General features: G+C 32.4%; 1 protein-coding gene across 1 annotated transcript in view; it reads left to right on the forward strand.

Annotated features, from left to right (window-relative positions):
* The window catches only part of LOC132750397 (alanine--tRNA ligase, cytoplasmic-like), a 24,136-nt gene extending 656 nt beyond the window's left edge, over positions 1–23,480 (forward strand). The window contains exons 2-20 of the mRNA XM_060740363.1: positions 5,341–5,495; positions 6,036–6,224; positions 6,610–6,755; positions 7,283–7,474; positions 8,107–8,251; positions 8,800–8,945; positions 10,373–10,520; positions 10,992–11,228; positions 11,584–11,728; positions 13,620–13,789; positions 14,251–14,364; positions 15,653–15,790; positions 17,701–17,841; positions 18,321–18,433; positions 18,758–18,866; positions 19,445–19,570; positions 20,016–20,222; positions 20,680–20,793; positions 21,378–23,480. Coding sequence (XP_060596346.1) covers positions 5,352–5,495; positions 6,036–6,224; positions 6,610–6,755; positions 7,283–7,474; positions 8,107–8,251; positions 8,800–8,945; positions 10,373–10,520; positions 10,992–11,228; positions 11,584–11,728; positions 13,620–13,789; positions 14,251–14,364; positions 15,653–15,790; positions 17,701–17,841; positions 18,321–18,433; positions 18,758–18,866; positions 19,445–19,570; positions 20,016–20,222; positions 20,680–20,793; positions 21,378–21,548 — 2,895 coding nt within the window. The 5' untranslated portion in view covers positions 5,341–5,351 and the 3' untranslated portion in view covers positions 21,549–23,480. The remainder of the gene's footprint in view (positions 1–5,340; positions 5,496–6,035; positions 6,225–6,609; positions 6,756–7,282; positions 7,475–8,106; positions 8,252–8,799; positions 8,946–10,372; positions 10,521–10,991; positions 11,229–11,583; positions 11,729–13,619; positions 13,790–14,250; positions 14,365–15,652; positions 15,791–17,700; positions 17,842–18,320; positions 18,434–18,757; positions 18,867–19,444; positions 19,571–20,015; positions 20,223–20,679; positions 20,794–21,377) is intronic.

A 23,480-nucleotide genomic window follows, 5' to 3' on the forward strand; every position in this document is an offset into this window, starting at 1 on the left:
TACCGATACAAAGGGAGACAACCTAATAAAAAAGTGGAACTTATAAACATGATGGCTTTACATTAAAACTATCGTCTTTAAAATGTCCACACGAAAGTCAAAAGTGTGGAATTTTCTCTAAAGTAAATGTTAAGAAGGCCCTCAGCAATATTTGAAAGGCTGCATTGATTAGTTCAGGTGGAACAACGAATGTGTCAATACACAAAATGACGGATAAATCCGTGACAAAATTTATCCGGCCATTCAATCTCCTATTTCTAACACTGGTAAAAAATACTTTCAGGTCGGCAGTAGTTTGTATTAGACCAAAAACATTTACTTGTAATTTAATCAAACACATATTGTAAACACATAAATCCTACAAATTTATTGATTTTCCAAGATGTAGTTTGCTAACTAAATAAATGTGACTGCGCGAAGACGTAGCTAAACACCGTTTCCCGTTACGTTACGGATTACGACACCACAACATCATTACATGATATTTATATTTTTATTGTAATTTTACCGTTTAAGATAGAAAAAACATGATTTGTTAGAAAATTTTCAATGTTCCAATACTTTCTCAGCGTATATATTTCAAATTCTACAAAAATTTGATTTTATTATAAAGATCTTATAATTTAGAACAGTTGACTTGTAGACAGTACTAGACTCCTGTCATAATAAATATTAAATAGTGATGTTTTAATTTTTTCTGCGTTAACTTTTCCTAGTATTTACATAATTATATTTTTGCATTGAATTATTTCTCTACAAAGCTTTTTTATTTTTTTTTTTCAAAATAATTGTTTAATATATCTAAAAAAAGGGGCCATCATGTCATTTTCAAAATATTATCTCAAATGTACTAATTAAGGTACCTATGCACCTGCTCTGTATTATATATCATCATTAACAAAGTCAAAATCTAAAACAGATATAAGAAAGATTCAATAATATTTCACCAGGGCATCTATGAAATGTAAATAGTACTTTTAATAAGTACATCCTAACAATGAAGCATCATTGTACTGTATCGTCAATACGTATTGTGTATCGTTGGTCTGTATCGCAATACGTATCGTATCGGAAATTTCTGATCAATACCCAGCCCTAACGTCAATATATTTTGACTAAATCTACATTAGCTTGACACAAACAGTTATTTAACTTGACTCAGTTATTACTCAATTTATGATGAAAAACATCCTATAAATTTGCAAACAGTTAAATTTCCAAACTCAGTTGACAGTCCAACAGAAATAGCAGTATGCATAACAGGTCTATATATAGTCCTTCATTAAAAGACATTGCATTTTCTTTTTTTACAGTTTGACATTTATCGGAGTCTTTCCATAACTGGCTCATTTCATATTATTGACATGCTTCTCGAGTCAATTTGAATTTACCAGTAAATCACGACCTAAATGTTATTTATCACAAAAAGCAACTGACTGCATTATGCATATAAAACAGAACTATTTTCTCAAAAACAGTTTTAATATGCAAAAATTACTCACGATAAGTTGTTTATTTATCCATTTATTTGAGAAAACACATGAAAGACATTTTGTGTTGACCCCACATATTGGAAATTTCAGGTTGCTCTGAGACGTCACTCGTAAATATAATACGAAATAAGTCTGAACAAAATTTTTTTCTCTTGGGATATTTAGGGGCACACAGTTAAAATTTTGTAAATAATTTGGTTATTGTAACCTGCGTACCAATATGGAGGCTGTTTACACAGGATTGTGTAAAATTGTTTAAAAGTTGAATATGCTGTTTTTGAGAAGGAAAATACACATTTGTGGTAGGATTTATGAATACCAACCATTATTTGTATCATGTTACGTGGCAATGTTTTTCATTTTGCTATGGACTTTTAAATAGATATCTTTAGACATTAAAGCGTATTTGACCGATGTAAAAAATCGCTTCAAATCCGCGGTTTATGTCTAAATATTCATACATGAGAACTTTTTCCGATGATCAAGTGGGAGATTTTTCTTCAAAAAGAGGGAGATTTTAGAATTTGCAATAAACAAAGAAAAAAGTTATGATATCAAAAAGAGGGAGATTTCTTTAATTTGTGAAAATACCCCTTATTTTAAGAAAATTCTTTGAAAATATGGCAGCAGAAAGTGGTAGTCTCCCGCTAAAAGTGGGAGAGTTGACATGTTTGAATACAGTAAAGACTGTTAAAAGTGACCTTCGATGGGAGAAAAGAAAAAAGGTCATTATAGACAGGGAGTCACTGTGGACAGTCTCTACATAATTCGGATATATGAACATATCATACCAATATTTTGTTGAAAAGCAGGATAGTACCATTAAACATACCAAATATCATTTATAAAAAACAGGACAGTATTAAAATTGCATGTATAATTGGTTAAGATTATAAACTACAATGTACACCATTTCATTAGTATTTAAAAGTTACATATTGATTAAAAATGTAATTTATATTGATAAATCTGTTTGTAAAAAAATGTTTAATTTCAATTTTACTAATTTGATGTTAGAGACATTTAATTTTGTATAATCAGCCTGTTTACTTTACGGAGTTCAATGTATTAATAAAACATTAGATACAAATCTTCACATAATTTCTACAGATAAGTGCTCTGAAATTTTTTTTAACAATCGAGGTTTTCGAAAACATAACCACACCTTTAAGACGTTGGGCATTGTTTATCTTTACTCGCCAAAACACTGCAGCAATTATGTACATGCAGGTGTCTTTAATCACTCAATCGGCAAAAATTGATTGAATCTGTCACCATTTTGTGTAATTGTCAACAAACAGCCACAGTGTATTAGCGTGTCGCCATTTGGTCAATGCAAACTGCCGTAGATACAACGCGCATTATGATTCGTCAAGCACATGAATACATAATGATAAAGATATACATAGTGGACTCTTGCCTTGGGCGTGTATTAGACTTTGTTGATGTTTACACACGTTCTTAACTAGCGGATTAACGGTAATTGGTTGTAATTTTTGAGAGGTAAACAAATTGTTAACAGACCTGGCGGCGTAAATAAGTATGACAGATCATTAAAAAAATCGGGCGACTTCAAAATCTCTTTGAAGTTTGTTTTAGACGAAGTGGCTGATCCGAAAGCAACTTCTGGGCCCGACTCGCCCCCTAGCTCAAGCCCTGCAGTCCCCTTGTTAAAGTTGCTTTTCACAGCACAAATACCGTAACGGGTGACTAAATCATGGTCGTTGTACGGACTAGACAGGGAGTCGCTACATACAGACCATTTATATAGTAAAAACTGTTCGGCGCACCTAACTATGGTCACTAAAGACAGAATGTCGCTATATACAGGGGGTCACTAAGACAGTCTTTACTGTATTTGGACTACATCCATAACTGAACTAGCTGTTTGTTGCATAGTTTTGGTTATATTTGGGATTGAAAATGGAGGGTATTATTATTGAAAGTGTTTGCATATCTATCTATCTGAAAAGTGTTGGCATATCTACAGTATCTATCTGTCAAACCCCTCGCGGTGACGTAGACATGAGATACAAGGGAATCCTGGAACTAGTCCCTAGCTCTATTAGAATAGACCCCTTGGTTCTTTTACATAGTGATGCCCAGTATATAGCACTGATACATGCCCTAGGAGTAAGTCAGTGGTTTAACAAACTAACAAAGCAGACTTACTTTGTTTTCTTCTACTGTGAATTCACTTATATTCGTGGGCATGAAATTTCGTGGTTTTATCAAAACGAGCATTTTCGTGGGTTCTTAAATGCGTGGATTTTCATTTTCTTGTAAAAAAAACTAATGCAAACTTATCTATAATCCGTACGGCAAGCACAGATCTTTACGTACAACACCATGCTGGTCAATCAATTTAATCCTTGCCTCTGGGCGAATCTCAAAGATGACACTAACTGGCGATAATTTATAGCAATTAACACATTAATGTGACATGATAGGCAGCTTAATTGAACCATGTCGCCGACGTAAACATGATTACATCTCATATTATATGACACGACTGCCACGTTTTAATCAGCCAGTTTTAAAAAAATACACGCAACGTCACATCTACTGTGTAAATCAATATGCATATTAATTATGACGAGTAAATGGCACGAGTATGTAAGGATCTAAAAAATATTAAAATCGGCGGCATTTTTTATTTTTATGGAATAGAAGTCGTACAAATACAGAATAAAATTCATGTAAACTGGACCATTAACAAACTTGTTAAAATGCAACAAAAGAATTAACTAGTCATCTGTTGTTACGAGCGGTATTTTTTTTTGTTCTGTGTTTTTTACATACAACATTAATATCAAAGTCAATTTGATTGGTAATTAAAAAGTGCAAACCGAAAATTTTTATTGGCGCTAATTAATGCAATGGATTCCCATATTTACTAGATTATCTCAAGTTTATTTTTCTGACACAATCAAGTAGCCTATAATGATCAAGTAGTCCCTGTGATGTGTTTATGCGATCGAGATTTGTGACATATAGGGGGCCTTATCGACTTTTCTCTGAAGTTTCTTAAATATTGTAAACCTGAACTATTTATAGATATAACCTGCCACAAAGCTGATTATCTGTATACATTCATTATCCAAAAAATCGGTAAGAAAAGCGCTGACGCATGTTTTAAATATATAGAATAGATACATTGTGTAATAAAATTTCAAGGGATCTTAAATTCGTGAATTGACCTACCTACGAAAACCAGGAAAATTGTGCCCCACGAATAATAATGATTTTGCAGTATTTAAAAAAAATGAAGTTTCAGTCTCCAAAGGCATAATATAGCTGCCTATCAGATGTGTGGGGTTTTTTTTCATCAAAAACTCAGCAGTATTCTAGACTCACTGTCTGCCAAGTTGTTAATATATTTTCTGATGCATCATCATTAAACTTGGTCATAGACTGCAGTTTACCATCTGAGGCAGTTGCTTTACATTAATACCAGCAGTTTGTATACATGTAATATCTTTTTAACATTACAAGCGTTTACACTTGTGTAGGTCATTTTATCAACTGACATGGATAAACAAATGACATTTGATCAGGAGTTATTCAAGAAATAGTGTGTAAACCCCCATTCTAGTGAAAGAATTCATAAAATTTTACACTAATCTTTATTGCCTTACACTGATAAAATTTATAATATCAATACCAAATATATTGCTTTGTCATTGAATCTCTTTAAAAAAAATCATTAATAGGTTGAGTACCGTACATCCAAAATGAAGTATTAGGCATTGTCGAGATCACAGGGTTACTGCAGTATTTGGGTATTGATACACAGTAAATGTAATTTGAAGACACATTACAGATATTAACTTTTATATCATTTCAGAGATCAGAATAATGGATACAAGTCTTAAAGCAGATGAAATCAGAAAGTTATTTATAGACTTTTTTAAGGAGAAGGAACATTTATATGTTCATTCATCATCAACCATTCCTCTAGATGATCCAACACTTCTCTTTGCTAATGCTGGAATGAACCAGGTACTATTACAAAGTCTAATGTCTACTATAAGATTAATGCCCTGTGTTCTTTTCCAATTTTAAAGCTATTAACTTCAAATTTATGTCACATAGTTTTATGTGTGGAATAACCTTTCACATTGGTTACACTTAATCTTCATCTATTTATCTACATGTACTTTTTGGTCTTAAAGAGACAGCCCTCAAAAAGAAAATTAACAGTTGAACTTCAACTTTGGATTACTTGAAACTTTAGTGTGTGACGAGTATGATAGTTATGAAGTCTCTTGCCTCTGCATTGTCTTTCCAATTACTTATATTCTGAAGGCTTGATATCCTAGTGATACAATGTATATACAACAGTCTGGTATTGTCCAATAGCAGAGCTATATTTGAACCTATATCCTTCGGCTGCCATGTCTAACATATTATATCAACTAGGCTAGTGGGGCATATGACATGTACATATATAATATATACATGGTATTTTGTTAGATTTGCATATTACTTTATACATTGTTTTAATTACCTGTTTTATCTGTATTCTTTTCTGTTACACAGTTCAAGCCGATATTTCTTGGAACTGTGGACCCGAACAGTGACCTATCTAAGTATGTGCGTGTAACAAATTCACAGAAATGTATACGAGCTGGTGGCAAACATAATGATTTAGATGATGTCGGCAAAGATGTATACCATCACACTTTCTTTGAAATGTTGGGAAACTGGTCCTTTGGTGATTATTATAAGGTAATCATATCTCTTAGACAAGTCTAACATAAAAGATGGACTTTAACTTATATTATGAAGTATGGCACAATGTCATTAATCATGAATCTTGAACCTTTTTACTGGTCTTAAAATCTTAGTACACTTTTCTCAAGTGTAATTTTGCCTGTTATGATGCATGCAACTTTAAAAAAATTTAGTCTAAATAGTGTTCTGTACATAAAACAATTTTATTGGTCATTTGGTCAAAAGTATAGAACCATATAAATCATAGATAATGTACACTGTTTATTCCTTATCTAATAGGATGTTAATTTGAGCATTATCTGTTATAATTGACATGCGAATGTTGCACAATGTGTGCATAGAGTAAATATATTAATTTTACCTCTTTTAACCTTGACAGAAAGAGACTTGTACATGGGCATGGGAACTTTTGACAGAGAGAGTGAAAATGGAAAAAGATCGTCTCTATGTAACATATTTCGGAGGGAATGAAGAGGCTGGTCTGGACCCTGATAATGTTACAAGGGATATATGGCTTGGATTAGGGTAAAACAGTATTTATCATTTGATGGGAAAAATGAGTCTTCAAAACTCAAACTGAAGGAACATGTATTTTTATTTTAAGAAATATATAAATATTCATTAAATTTTTATCACAAAACTTTGTATTAAATCAACAATTTCTTTACACAACATGTTAGAGGACACTGTACAAAAGTTGAAATTGTTCCAGTCTGTTGCAAAAGTAAGTAGCTGGATCTAAAAATGGACTTAAAGAATTAAAATCTTTAAAAATATTACCCTCAGAAACTGTCCAGACCAGAGTAATTAAGAAGTTGAAACTTATTTGAAGATTGTTGAAAACAATAAATAATTGTTGGCAGATATGTATACATTCAAGAGGCAAGTAAGGCTGCCTTATGAACTTTGCACTATTTAATGTTGAATTAAAGTTAAATCTATTTGATTATGATTGTAATTTTAGTTATTTAAATCAGTATTAGACACAAGATAATAATATGATTCATTATGTTCTGAAATAGAAATTTTTATTTTTGATAATTTGTTAACAGAATACCAGAGGAGCGTGTGATGCCTTTTGGAATGAAGGACAATTTCTGGGAAATGGGTGATGTCGGGCCATGTGGTCCATGCACAGAAATCCACTATGATAGGATTGGTGGGCGTGATGCTAGACATCTTGTCAATATGGATGTACCTGATGTGCTGGAAGTGTGGAACCTTGTCTTTATACAGTATAACAGGTATGGGCACATTACTGCCGCAACCTTTATTGCCTGATAGCAAGTCTAGTTTTGATTTGATTTTAATCACACTCACACAAAACTTGTGTGAACTTTGATTTCATGTCACAAAATGGACATTTCAATAATATGTAACAGAGTTGCCATCCCTTATTTGGCAGAAAGTCATGTCAATTTAGGCATATTTGTAAAAACCATAAATAAAATCATCAAAAAACCTGACACCTACAGTTTAGATATTTGTTGTGTTGAAAGTTTGTTTTAATCTTAAAATCATTGCTCTAGGGTCAGTAGAGACCCTGCCATAGGGGTCAACGGTTTTACTTGCTTGATTTGAATTGATATTTATTGTCTTTTTAAAACTGATACATTTTGATATATTAAATTGGTTCAAAATTGAGTGAATATTACAATAACTTATTGATCTGTTTATAAATTACATTGTACCATTTTCAAGCTATGGTATTGATTTGTTTTGATTGAAGAATAATACTAGAGTGATTAGACATTGTTCAGAGTTGTCTTATGTCTGGGAACATTTAGTAGAACCTATTTAGACATAATGCAAACCTGTTTAAAACTGACACACTCTATCTTTTCACTGGAGTTACATCTCTGAATGTATTTTATAGAGAATCTGCCACAGAGCTGAAACTTCTCCCTAAAGGTCATGTAGATTGTGGTATGGGTTTAGAGAGATTGGTGTCTGTCATACAGAGGAAAAAATCCAACTATGATACAGACATGTTTATGCCTCTCTTTGAATTTATACAGAAGGTAAATTGCAAGTTTTTGAATAGCAACCTGAAGATTGATAACTAGACTAATTTATTTCTTAATCAAATCAACAGCATGGCTGAATAGTGAGAGTTTTGGATTTGTAATCCAGTAGTTTGATCCTTGGACAAGGTAAAACTTCTCTCTGACAATTGATCTCTCACATGCTGATGGTCATTTGATTCTGAAATCTCATTCAGAAATCTTGTTAAATTAGTTGTCAGTCACTTGCAGAAAATATGTTATGACTGTTTAGTTATCCAGGAAATTAAGTGAAGTGAACCAATTGACAAAGATATCACCAAAAATGTATTAACATCGGTGTTCAAACCAAAGTGAACAGAAAATAAATGATGTAATATGATTATTTAAAATGCATCACTTAGTTTTTGGAATGTAATTTCGGCTAAAGTGTTATATAAACCGATGGCAAGCTTGGTTTGTATTATCAAGAACACCAAAGGTTCATGCTGAATTAGTTTTACATTTATAACTTTGTTTTTCAGCAACTTCACAACAGATCATTAACTTTTTGTTAAATCTTTAAGAATACAGGATGTAGGGAGTATGCGGGAAATGTAGGTGCTGATGATGTTGATGGTATTGACATGGCATACCGGGTACTTGCTGACCATGCCAGAACATTAACTATAGCCTTGTCTGATGGTGGACGTCCTGATAATACAGGAAGAGGGTAAGGCAAACATAAATTCTAAAAAAGGCAATAAATAATTCATTCAGCTTAGCTTTAATTGTACAATCAACCATAGAGAATAGCCAGTTTATTAAGAAATCAAGTGGAGAGAAAAATCAATAAACTCACCATGGCTCTTAGAAAATAAACTCAGCATAACTGTATCCTAGTATCAAACACTGAGTTTAAGATAAAAAACTTTGTATAAATTTTATATAAAACAAAATCAAACACAGAGTTTAAGACAATAAACTCTACATAACTCTTTCCTACTATCAAACACAGAGCTAAAAGATGAAAAACTACTTATTTATTATCAAACGCAGTGTTTAACCCATTACGCAAAATACACACCTTTTAACGCCTTTTTCACCCCTCCCCCCTTTTTGCTGTCTCAAATGGTGAAAAAATGCCTTATTTAGACCCCCAACACTTGTTTTTGTTTGAGAAATGTTGTTAAAAAAGTGACCACTTTTTCGGGACGGGGTTGCCAGAAGGGGGATGTGCCCCCTTCTGTTTGGGGGGGGGGGGTTGAAGGGGGGCGGAAGTCCCCCTCATCGCCAAGAAAATTTTTGACTCTATCTCAATCCATTGAGAAGTTGCAGCACTTTGAGATCAATTTTGATGGAAAATATCAACGCAAATGTGATTTTTGGCAATTTGGAGATGTCCCCTCGTTGCCATGGTAACAGAAAATTTAAGCCCGAGCATGTTGTTGCAAAGGCTAATGGTCCAGTCAACATTTGTGCCAAGTATGATTAGTATTGAAGCAGTTTTTATAGTTTTATAGCAATTTGAACTTGTAACGGGAGACTTTCCAATGAAAACAGCCATTTTTCACAAAATGCTCATGAAGTAATGGGTTAAGACAATAAACTCAACAATGGCTCTTATTTTATTTTACTATCTAGCACTTTGTTTAAGACAAACACTGCAACAGTTTTTAACATTTAATCAAGCACAGAGTAGCTTATTTTCTTGGCAATACTCCTTACTATTTTAATTTCTAGCCTGGAGAATATCATGCTAACCATACTTGTGTCTGATATTATAAACTTTATCAGGCAAGGCTTAGAACAAATAGAATATCGGACACTGCTTTTGATATTTTCAAAATAGTATAATGTACAAATAATTCATTCTCTTCATTTCATTTCAATGTGCATTGATGAGGTTTCTTTATAAAGCTGAGGGTGTGATTAAACTAAATTTAAAAAGCTGTAGTAAAAAGTGTGTACTGTGAAATTTTCATGCAAGTCATTAACTTTCTATTTAATTTTTCAATGATGTAAGTAGATAGGGCACTTCACTGAACAAGATAGTAGGGGAATATCTTCAATCTCTTGTTTCAGTTTAGGCTATTCAGCTTGAATTTTTAATGGCATTTTTAAATTAGACATTAAAGAGTAATTATATTTTATTTATAGATACGTTTTAAGGAGAATATTACGTAGAGCTGTAAGATATGCCACTGAGAAATTAGGAGCTAAACCAGGATTCTTTGCTTCAATGGTTGATACGGTTGTATCTCTCCTTGGTGGAGCCTTCCCTGAGGTCACCAAAGATCCAGAGGAGGTAAGATTGATAATAGAGAAAAGTAAAAGCTTACTAATACAGATATAGATATTGTATTCTGTAAAAAGTAAAATGAACTTGTGTATCTAAGTGACTGTGAGGCATGAATATCCCAATTCTGCAACATTGTTCTTGGTCATACAAGCCAAGTTTTACATCAAATATTGATCAAGAATACTAAATTTCAAATATATTGACTTTTGATTACTGGTATAAAGTTCCTCTTATAAAATATAGAAGTTGTACCTAATAGAATATAGTTATACTTAGTTCTTTTTCATACTCATTCTTATTCTCAAAAATTTTGAAATGAAAAAGATATGGGTAGAATGATAGATTTCATGTCAAGATCTGAAGCAATTATGTTTGATTATAAATTAGAAACCAGAAAAAAGTAATGTTGATATCACAGACAGAATTCCTGTGTAGATATATTAGAAAACTGATTTAATTGATTTTATTTTAATACAGGTAAAATCAATCATAAATGAGGAAGAACAGCAGTTTTTAAAGACATTATCACGTGGTAAACGTCTACTTGAGCGAACTATCAATAAATTAGGAGATACCAATGTTCTACCGGGGGATGTAGCTTGGAGATTATATGACACCTATGGTTTCCCAGTAGATCTGACCTCACTGATGGCAGAAGAGAGGAAGCTTTCTATAGATATGAATGCCTATGAGGCAGCCAAGAAAAAATCTCAGGTAAATGTTTTGTAGATTTCATAAATATAGTTTTTAAATGATTATTTACAATGTGTACATTTAAGTTGATACTTTGATTACAGTTACTGCTGACACTGGTGATAAAATTGTTTCACTTAAGTAACTCATTGAAGGAGCAGCTAAACAATGAACCCTGAGAATGGTTCATGTAAGCTATAAGCAAGTGTTTAAATTAAAACTGACTTAAAGCCTGCTACCTATATGAATCTTACAAATACATTCTTACAAACCACTTTCCTGGAAATAAACTTGTTGTTAAGTTATAATTGCAGAAAAGAATGTCTGATTGAAAAGATTTATATTAAAGTTACATGTACAATGATATCTTAAACAGGAGTTGTCCCAGGGTTCAGGAGGTGCCTGCAATGATGAAATCAACCTGAATGTTCATGCCATAAATGATCTACAGACACGTGAAGTACCACCCACAGATGATCTACCTAAATATAAATATAATGCTGATGAGAATGGCAACTATTGTAAGTGTACTTCTTTTTCAATACAGTACATGTTTGTTTTACTCATTATACCCCCGAAATGAAGTTTGGGGGGGTATATAGAAGTCACCCGGTGGTCGACCGTTCGGTCGGTCCAGCCACTCGTTACATTTTCCTTGTCCGGAGCATAACTTGAAGACTAATGGTTGGAATTCAATATAACTTCATACAATGGTCAAGCACATTGAGAGGAAGTGCAGTGCTTAAGAACCATAACTCTATCTTGAGTAATTACAGAGTTATTGCCCTTTGTTACTTGTCCGGAGCATAACTTGAAAACTACTGGTTGGAATTCAAAACAACTTAATACAATTGTCAAACACAATAAGGGGAAGTGCAGTGCACAAGAACCATAACTCTATCTAAAGTAATTACAGAGTGATTGCCCCTTGTTACTTTTCCATTGCTTTTGTCCGGACCATAACTTGAAGACTAATGGTTGGAATTCAATATAACTTCGAACCATAACTCCATCTTGACTTATTACAGAGTTATTGCCCTTTGTTACTTTTCCATTGTTTTCTTTTGTCTAGAGCAAAACTTGAAGACTAACGGTTGGAATTCAATATAACTTCATACAATGGTCAAGTATAATGAGAGGAAGTGCAGTGCACAAGAACCATAACTCCATTTTGACAAAATACAGAGTTACTGCCCTTTGATACTTTTCCTTGTCCGGAGCATAACTTAAAATGTACTGGTTGGAATTCAAAATTACTTCATACAATGGTCAAGCACAATAAGAGGAAGTGCAGTGCACAAGAACTATAACTCTGTCCAGAGTAATTATAGAGTTATTGCCCTTTGCTACTTTTCCATTGCTTTTTTCTTGTCCAGAGCATAACTTGAAAACTACTAGTTGGAATTCAATACAACTTCATACAATGGTCAAACGCAATGAGAGGAAGTGCAGTGTATAATAACCATAACTCCATCTTCAGTATTTATAAAGTTATTGCCCTTTGTTCCTTTTCCTTGTCTTTCTGGACTTATTACAGAGTAATTTAATAAAACTTCATCAATGGCCAACCACATTGAAAGGAAATGCAACATACAAGAACCACATCTATCTTAAATTGCCCACAACCATAACTCTATTTCAATTCTTTTACAAGGTATTCTGTTACTAGTAACATCCTCATTTCCAAAGCAGTCTTGTGGGGGTATTAATCACATTTAGTGATAGTTCTAGTTTCACTTGTTTAATACAAAATCTAGAGATGCAATAGTGTCATGATCTTAAATAATTTTTATTTACAAGCAAAATTTGGCTTTGGATTAGTTTTGTTCCTCACTGTATTCTGGTTTATTTATTTTTGAGGTTTAGCTACTGGTAACTGTTTGGGTTTCAACAAGGTCTAGATAGTGTTTCCTACATTTGATTTTGAAGGCTTGTTTATCATTCCATAACACTGTGGAAAGACAAGAGCTTTTGGTCACTACAGATAAGTTCTCATCAGCAAGAAGATACCTCTGGAATGATATAGATTTTAACACTACTGAGTGTACTGACACTTGAACATTTGCATCCTTAAAAACTTAATCAGTTAAACAACTGTTTGAAATTGAAGAATGGTAATAATGGTCCAGTCACAAACTAAGGTGATTGATTGCTTATTTTTCACATACCAGCTGGGCTAGTTTTTTGGAAAATTTTACAGGCCTGACCCAAATTATACTAGCTATGTACTAGCGGATTAGTGGAAAATCTGAATATTGATAACCTATATTGTTTATGTACTATAGTCAAGTTTTTTTAGTATGCTATTGTGTGAATTGAATAAACTTCACAATTATTTGATATCAGATTCTTTGACATATTTTAAGTGTTGTACTATGTAAACTGACACCTTTATACATGTACTATTTACAGCATTTGAATGTTGCACTGGTAAAGTGATAGCCCTTCGTTACAACAAGGAGTTTGTAGATTCAGTATCAACTGGTCAAGAATGTGGAGTGTTACTTGATAAAACATGTTTCTATGCTGAACAGGGAGGTCAGATCTATGATGAGGGATTTCTTGTGAAGGAAAACGAAGAAGTAAGTATATTATAGTTTTCCCAATTTTAGTCAGCTTCAAGGGAGTCATATAAATTAGTCATGGACAAGATCATTCTATCTGTTCCTATTACTTGGTGTATATATCGGAACACTGGTAGTAGCTTGTGATCTCCTTTTGTATTTTGCAAGCTAGAGCCTTCATTTTTTTTTACCATGAAAAAATGATTTTTGACATTGGATGACTTTGAATTTGCTACAATAATCTACTTATGAATGTTTAAGCTATGTCTAATTTAGAACTCAAATACAGGCTTGTATTTAATTTGATACTTTGAACAAAATTCATTGACACAACTAGTTTTGTATAACCTTTAACAAATAGATAATATCCTTAAAAAAATACAAGGTTGCCTGGTTATTATTACTTTATTATTTATATGGTATAAATTTAGAATTTGTTTGTAGAAGATTTTTTTTAAAGACACTATGTATAATGTCAGGATGTAGAATTTCGAGTAAGAAATGTTCAAGTTCGAGGTGGATATGTACTTCACATTGGTGTAATAGAGGGAACTCTCAAAGTTGGAGATACCGTGAAGCAGTCCATTGATGAGGTTTGTCATATACAATTATTCTGCTAGTAGTTATGAGAAACCATGTTTTATATCAATTAAAATAAAATGTATGCCAATTTTAAAAAAAAAAATCACTTTAGTTATGTTTTGTCTGAATAAACTAGCAAACAAGAGGATAGTCTTGTTTATACAATTGCTTTGAATACACAGTGTTAAGAAGGGGACTGGAAGTTACAAAACCTAAGACAAATGTTTAGTTTGATGAAATGTATGCATATTTTACTGTGACTCATTGAATATATCTTTCTGACAGATGTTTATATTACACTCAGGTAAGGTTTTGCATGCAACTTTATTTCACTCTATTTACAGAAGGTGAATATATATAAGGTCAAACCAACAAGGTCATAGAAATAGTGTCGTAGAAAAGTTGATAAATTTTTTTATGACCCTCTAGGTTTATTGTACTTCATTTAGTGTTCAGTTACTTATACAGTAGAACTTCGGTAAGTCGAAGTTGGAGGGACTTGTGTAAAAACTTCGACACATCGGGACTTCGACTCATGAATCGGTCTGAATTTCATGACCAAATTTCAACCCGTGACTAGCCCTATTTATAAGATCTATAACGTAACCTATTTCATGTTTTTCTTTCATTCATTAATCTGATATTTTACATTATACAATGATAAATATGACACGTTAAGTAACTTTTCACGGCTAAATTGATTTGGACTACCTGTTGACGTATACAATGAAGTTACAAAAGGCGTAACAATACGAAAGGGCAATAACTAAACCAGCTTATAGTAATTATTTCGCGTGTGATTATCACGCGACACCGGGTCACGGAAGTACTCAAATGATAGTTCTTACTGTTTACATGTACTTTCAAATACCGCTAATGCAATTAAAATAGTAACGATTAAAGCATTTTTTTTTCACACATTTAAACGCATACAAAGGCAGTTTGAACACTCGGCTGTGTAATTAACACCTGTCACTAAAGTTGATCGGAAATCGTCTTCGCGGCCAGAAAAGGTGTGAAAAATGTCTCGAGATCGAAGGTGTCAAAATAATCGAAGGACTTCGACTTATTTGTGGTAAATTGTTCTAGATTTATTCTATACGGACCACGAAAAAACTTCGACACATCGAAAAATTCGACACATAAAACCTCGACTCATTAATAGGTTTTTATAAGGAATATATAAGGAAAAAAATCGGGACTTTCATTTTACTTCGACACATCGAGAAAATCGACTAATCGAAGTTCGACTCATAGAAGTTCTACTGTATATGTTAGATATTTGTTATTATATTACAGTCAAGAAGAGCAGCTGTGATGAAGAATCATACAGGTACACATGTTTTGAATTTTGCCCTGCGTGAAGTTTTAAAAGAGGCTGACCAGCGGGGTTCTCTTGTGGCTCCAGATAGATTGAGATTTGACTTCAGTGCAAAGGTATGAAACTGTGAAGGCTGTGTTATACAGCAATTATAAATTAATATTTCTTTAAAGGTCTCTACAATGATTTAATAAACAACAATATTTGTTTATATAAACAACAGTATTTGGTATATAAACAACAATATTTGTTTATATAAACAACAATATTTATTTAGAAATTAAAGTGAGAACACAATTTAATTTTATCCATAGATAAAAGTTGTCTCAACAAAGTCTAAAAATATGAAAGTTTGGTTCATATTGTATGAAAATGAACAAAAATGTTTAAATATGAAGTTCTATATATTGATGCTTAAAAATATAAACTTCATATTTAAGGGAACTAAGTAGATGTCAGTAAATATGAAACCCTGCATTATAGTGTATGAAAGTGAACGGAAGTATTTAAATATTAATAGTGTTTGATATTGTTCACGATGTGCTTTGATTATTTTTATGTAAAACATTTTGAGTTGATTCGAACTGTTTGTTTTTTTGTATTAAGTACAGTGTTGGTATAAGTTAATGTTTAAAGTATAGCTTAGTTTATACAGAATTTGTTATGCCCCCACAATGTGGGAGCATATAGCGTTGCACTTGTCCGTCTGTCAGTCCGTCCGTCAGTCCGTACGTCCCGAAATCTTGTGAACGCAACTCCTCTTAAACCGGATGGCAGATTTTGCTTAAAGTTACAGGGATGAACAACCTTAATGTATAGATGGTAGTAAAGAAAGGAATTTTCGCTGCGACCAAATTTAACAGAATTATGGCCCTTTGTTGATTTTTTCACTAGATTACTCTGTAGAAATTTTGTGAACGCAACTCCTCTAAAACCGGATGGCAGATTTTGGTTTAACTTACAGGGATGAACAACCTTAATGTGTAGATGGTAGTAAAGGAAGGAATTTTTGCTGCAACCAAATTTAACAGAATTATGGCCCTTTGTTGATTTTTTCACTATATACTATGTAGAAATTTTGTGAACGCAACTCCTCTTAAACTTGATGGCAGATTTTGCTTAAACTTACAGGGATGAACAACCTTAAGGTGCAGATGGCAGTAAAGGAAAGAATTTTTGCTGCGACCAAATTTTACAGAATTATGGCCCTTTGTTGATTTTTTCACTATATACTATGTAGAAATTTTTTGTGAATGCAACTCCTCTTAAACCGGATGGCAGATTTTGCTTAAACTTACAGGGATGAACAACATTAAGGTGTAGATGGTAGTGAAGGAAGGAATTTTTGCTCCGACCAAATTTAACAGAATTATGGCCCTTTGTTGATTTTTTCACTAAATTAACTATGTAGAAATTTTGTGAACGCAACTCCTCTTAAACTGGATGGCAGATTTTGCTTTAACTTACAGGGATGAACAACCTTAAGTTGTAGATGGTAGTAAAGGAAGGAATTTTTGCTGCGACCAAATTTTACAGAATTATGGCCCTTTGTTGATTTTTTCACTATTTATTATGTAGAAATTTTGTGAATGCAACTCCTCTTAAACCGGATGGCAGATTTTGCTTAAACTTCCAGGGATTAACAACCATAATGTGTAGATGGGAGTAAAGGAAGGAATTTATGCTGCAACCAAATTTAACAGAATTATGGCCCTTTGTTGATTTTTAGTTTTCAACTTGTGGCACATGTAGTCCAAAAAATATTTGACCTAGAGTCATTAGATTGACAGAACAGTGGTGTGTGGGGGCATCCATGTCCTTTGGACACATTTCTAGTTTTAGTTTATGTTGGAAGTGCTATAAGCTTAAAGAAACACCTGGAACAAGCCAATGCTAAACAATATGTGAAAAGTTTCTTGCTGAACACCAACAGCCAAGCATCATAGCTTAAGAGGTTATAAGAGATATTATATCATAATGTGTGTGTTTAAACTATCTTTATATGCAATGTATACATATATTTTAGGGTGCTATGTCTGTGAAAGAAGTTAAAAGAGCTGAAGATATTGTAAATGAAATCATTTCTAAATCTCAACAAGTGTATGCAAAAGTATGCCCACTGGCAGATGCTAAAGCTATTCAAGGGTTGAGGGCCATATTTGATGAGGTAAACTAAATGTTTGTATTCACTTTGTAAAATTTAAGTTAATTATTACTCTCTACCTTCATTTAAATTCAGTGTAGAAACTGATTTACAACTGCATTGATTAAATCTTATTTGATTGACAAATATTGATGCAGCACTCTGCAAACAATTTTCATAAAAATGAAGACAATATTTTATTAACATCTGTCGGAAATATGCTTACAGTTGAAATCTGAAACTCTTATCAGAAACCGACCATGACTCTGCAATAAAATATTTGTAGCATTGCTTAAATGGTTATTAGCAAAAGTTAGATACACAAGTTAATAACGGAAACTTTCAAAAGTTAAATTTTGTGTTATTTTGTCAATTTTGCATTTTCTGTTACACAATGGTGCAAGGTTTAAACCCAAGATAAAATTGTTTACATATCTCATCTTTATCATACTGTATTTTGTTGTGTTTAAACTGACTCATTAAATATTGTTCTGTTGTAATAGACATATCCAGATCCAGTGAGGGTAGTCTCAGTTGGTATACCTGTAGACGATTTGATAGCTGACCCAATGGGACCTGGTGGATCTATAACATCACTAGAGTTCTGTGGAGGAACGTTAGTATAAACAATTATAGATCAGACGGCTAATTCTTCATTGCTTAACTTTATTTAGAAGTGGAAGGATATTGATTTTGAGTTCTACATCTGTTTATACAAGTTTGTAGAGCATTTCTTAGAAAACTGGGATTCTTATTTGCATCAATTTGAGAAAATCGTAAAAAGAAAGATAATTAAAATTTTTCTTGATTTTGGGTACTTAGAATTTTTTTAATTATTTTGTGGCCCTTAACTTCAAAGTTTTGTTTGGCAAGAACTAAAAAAAGCGACGCAGCTTCCTTTGGAAGACAGCTTTTCTTGTTTTTGATTTTTTAATTGTAGGCATCTTTTAAATGGAGGACATATTGGTAAAATGGCAATTGTATCAGAAGAAGCAATTTCTAAAGGTGTGAGAAGAATCATTGCTGTTACAGGCTCAGAAGCCATGAAAGTAAGTTCAATAGTCTTTGAAAAAAAGAAAGTTGTAGTAAAAATCTTTGGAGAAAAGTAAAAAAGTACATTAAATATATTCAAAAATTCTTTGAAAACATTTGCAAGTGTGACTGATCTTCAGTGTTGCAATTTGTTAAATCATCTGAGTGTAGTATAAACGTTTAGGATTACATTGTTTATGTGTCCTGTTCTGTCACCACTGCTTCAAATGAAATCTAAATTGAGACCATTAGTGTAATGGGCATGAAGTATGTGTTTCAGGTTTATATCTCAAGAGCTAAAGATTGAAAAAGTGAAATGTTTTCAAAAGTACAAATCAATATTTAATATGCATGTTGTGCCTTAACAAAGATTTTTAATGGATTGCTCATGGGCTCAAAAAAAGGCACCGCTCCATGGATCACCTGTTTGACACAGTGAATATCGCAAAATCCCTTCTCTGAAACTATTTAAGTAAGAGACTTAACTGGTAGCATTGTGTGGTAGTTCTCTTACAAGATTGTTAATCTTGATATAATGTACTAGTATATCCATATTAAAAGGTTTCTATTAATTTAGGTTTCTATTAATTGACAGGCTGCTCATCGTGTTGATGTATTAGATAAAGAAGTAAAGGAGCTGAAGACAAAGTTAGAGGAAAACAGCAAATCCCAGGAATACACAGATAAACAGCTGACCAGAATGATTGTACAGCTCAATGATGTAAGATCGTATATAGTAATATAATAGTATATAGTATATAAAAAACCATTATCCTTATAAAAAACCATTATCCTGCTAGTCCAGATAGTGATTTAGATTAGCATATACCACCAGTAATGAGCTGGACCAATATGCAGGTCCATGCAGTCTGACCAGGTTCTATACTCAAAGCTGACCAACTTCAAAATTTTCATCTTGATATCATGAAATATAGTCAGTTCCAATCACATTAGCTGAAGATGTTCTATTACAAAATTAAACAGGTTGAGGGTTGATTGATAATTGATCTTTGCATTGGTTTTACTTTCTGATGGGAAAGATGTTGATGTTAAAAACTGTATGGGTAAAGTTTTAAAAACTTTACATGTTTCACTGGCATTAGTTGCGAAGTCAACCTCATGGTGATGCCATGGAGATTTCAAATTGTAATTTCTGCACATTTCAGGAGGTATCCCAATCTGTGATATCATATTCAGAGAAAGATAGGTTACGGACAGAGCTGAAAGGTTTAAAAAAGAAAATGGATGATCTTGACAAGGCGAGGAAAGCTGCAATAGTTAGTGAAGTTACAGAACAGGCCAAGCAGATGATTACTGATAATCCTAATCAGAAGTTTATTGTTCATGAGTTTAAGGCTGGAGCCAATTCTAAGGTGAATATTTAAAAGTTTTAAGCTATACCTGATAATTGATTGAAGGAAATTAAAACCATTTGACAGATATGTTTCATATAATGAGACAATATGCAGAATGCAGGTTTGGACTTCCTCAGATCAAAATTGGCCCCACCCCAGAGGTCACTCTTAGTCTATAGACTTTATATAAGGAAACACATTTAAGTCTTATTGTATGAAACTGCTGTCAAGGTTCTGTTATTTGATGTTAATATAATAAACTATGGCAATTGTTAAATATAGAAATTTTACATCATGGTTTTCAATATACCATCTTTAACAGTCTCATTAACTGATCTTACATTAAGCTTAACATTTGAATTTAGATTGTAAAGTGTCAACCATCAAGCAGTAAAACTGTTACTTAAAGTTACTTTATTGAATATTTTTCACATCAAAATATCATTAAATGTTTTATGTTTATCATGAAATGCAGGCTTTAGATGCTGCCATGAAACAGTATAAGGCTTCCAGTCCTGAGACAGCTGCTATGTTCTTTACAGTAGATGATGACAACAGTAAAATACTGTGTATGAGTTGTGTACCAAAGGTAAGACCACTTATTACATTATCAACACTACTATACACTTCCAGTACTATATTCTTGTTGTGTTTTAAGGTCATTTTTTAACTTTAAAAGATTCTGTTAAACATACATTTAAAGTATTGACTTCCAAGTATCAAACAAACTGAATTGACTTACTGTTACAAGTTACAATCAAAGATAACAGATATCAGATGGTATTGATCATCTAACCTTGTTCCTTCTATCAAGTCTATTGTATAATAGCATATTTATTACTTTTTCTAATGGACATTCATATATATTTCTACTTGTAAAGGAGGATTGAGTTTCATTGATATTAGTTGTTACAGATTCATACTCTGCTGGAACTGCATGTGATTAATTTTTGCCACCAGTATAGAGCCAGGCCAGTTTGTTCATGACTGCAGTTTGACCAGGCTCGATACTGTTGGCTGAATAGCATTAGATTTTCATCTTAAGTACCCTGAATTGATTATTAACAGTTCCAAAATGGACAAATCCATTACACAATTTGAAATGGTTAAGGGGAGAGGGAGTTAAGCATATATCCAAAGTGACAATTGACATTATCATCGTTTTATATGTAGGCAGTGGCAACACAAGGTTTTGGTGCTGACAAGTGGGTACAGCAGGTTGCGCCACTTATTAATGGAAAAGGAGGTGGGAAAGATCTGGCTGCACAAGCAACAGGGTCAAACACACAAGCTCTAAAACAGGCCTTAGAAGTAGCGACAGAATTTGCAAAGCTGAACATTTGATAAATGTAGGATGTTATGTGTGGGACATTTATCAGATATCTTGTGTTCTCTAAGTGCTAGTTGTTCATCTATTTATTGTAATATTATGTTACTTTGAATTAATTTAATATTGACCAAAAGCTATTTAATTACATATTCACATTGTTTTCTAGTAAAGATCTACTGTTTTTTATAATGATTTTCTGATATAAATCAATTTCTTACCCTATTGTAATTGGGTCATTATAATTTTAAGAGTTGTGCCATTAAAAGATGAAAAAAATGAGTAGCAAGAAATGTTATATTATAAATTCCTATAGTCATTGAGATTTTTTATACAATTTTTGCTATTGGAAACTAGTTCAATCTTAAAAAGGGTAGAAAAAAAATCCAAAGATTTAAGAGTGTACAAAAAAAGAAACAAAATTTTCATGACATATTTTTGTGAGGATGACAGTTTAACTGATTTCTTAGTTTACATACATGTATGTAGCATGCTAACAATATTTCACGAGGTTCAGTCAGGATATATTTATTATATTTATACTTCATAACATATTTTCTAGCAATATCAAACATAGTCTTTATATAAGCTTATACTAAGGATGTTTCAGAAGATTGTGGAATTTATCACGATTCTAACAATTTTCATATTTAAACACCATTGAAGCTTTTGTCATAAATATAATACAGACCAACTTTTAACACTCTTGTATGGAAAGTAAATACACACCTTTGTTACATTGTCACATCTATTATATTATGAAATAAAACAAGTTGCAATTAAGTTTATAGACTTTTTATGTCAGGAAATGCTCAAAGAAATGTTATTGTCAGTGTGGCCGACAAACATCTAATATTGTATATTGTAAGTTACTCTTTATGTTATTTGGATTTGTTGCATGGTAACAATGGTACATCAAAGAAAACAAATATTTACATGTATATATATTATAACTATGCACACAAAGGTGGGCATATAGTAATCACCTTGTTTCTTGTGTCTAGATCAATCATTCTGATAGTGGTTTCCTGTAAACTTTGAACAAGGTGTCCAGCGCATCATCCTTGGTCAAGGTCAAAAATGGAAATAAAATTCATATTTTCATGTCTCAGTCTTTAAAGGAATTTGAATTACTTGGTACACATAAAAAAGAACTAGCTTCCTTTGTAATTCGAGACCTCTTTTCGTGTACGCTACATATCGATTGCATTTGATATTACGTTATCTTTTTAGGACATTGGACACCTTCAGTTAACTTAATTAAAATTGTTGTTTTACAAAATGCCACATTTACCACCATTTATTAAAACTTATATACAATTGTTTATTAAAATTTATGACCCTGGAAGCATCATCTGGCATTTGGTCAAATTGATTTTCATCAGCAGAATGGATGTCTTGTGTACAAGAACAACATATTTTAGAATGAACAGTTTGTAAAGGGCAGTAATTTTTAAATGTCTATGTAACAAATCATTATGATATATAGCCTTTAAGATAATAAGTAATGAAACATGAACCGATTTGTTTATAGTTGACTGGTTTTTCTAATGAAATGTTGGGCATAAAATCTATTATTAATAGTTTCTTCTATAATATTATCATGTAATGGAAAATGTTCTAGTTTTTAAAATACCATTAATGAACTAAAACAGACAGAAATACCATGTTTACTGCACTGTGAAATAGTTATTGTGTATAATAGTGAGAAAACAATTGAAAGTAGTATCGTTATTTTATTCAGTTACAAATGTATTGTAGATATGTTAAAAGTTAACACCAATTTTAAAAGTCAAGACTTGATTTTAAACTTCTTTCTACTGTGGAGTGATAAGCAATTTATTGTTAAAACATTAAATTTAATTCGAATTAACTGAAGTCAGATACACATATTAAAAACATGCTTACTATTATAACCTTTTGTGTATTAATAAATATGATACAATAAA

Source organism: Ruditapes philippinarum, unplaced genomic scaffold (genome assembly GCF_026571515.1).
Source record: "Ruditapes philippinarum isolate M1 unplaced genomic scaffold, ASM2657151v2 ctg400_1_1_1_1, whole genome shotgun sequence".
NCBI lineage: Eukaryota > Metazoa > Mollusca > Bivalvia > Venerida > Veneridae > Ruditapes > Ruditapes philippinarum.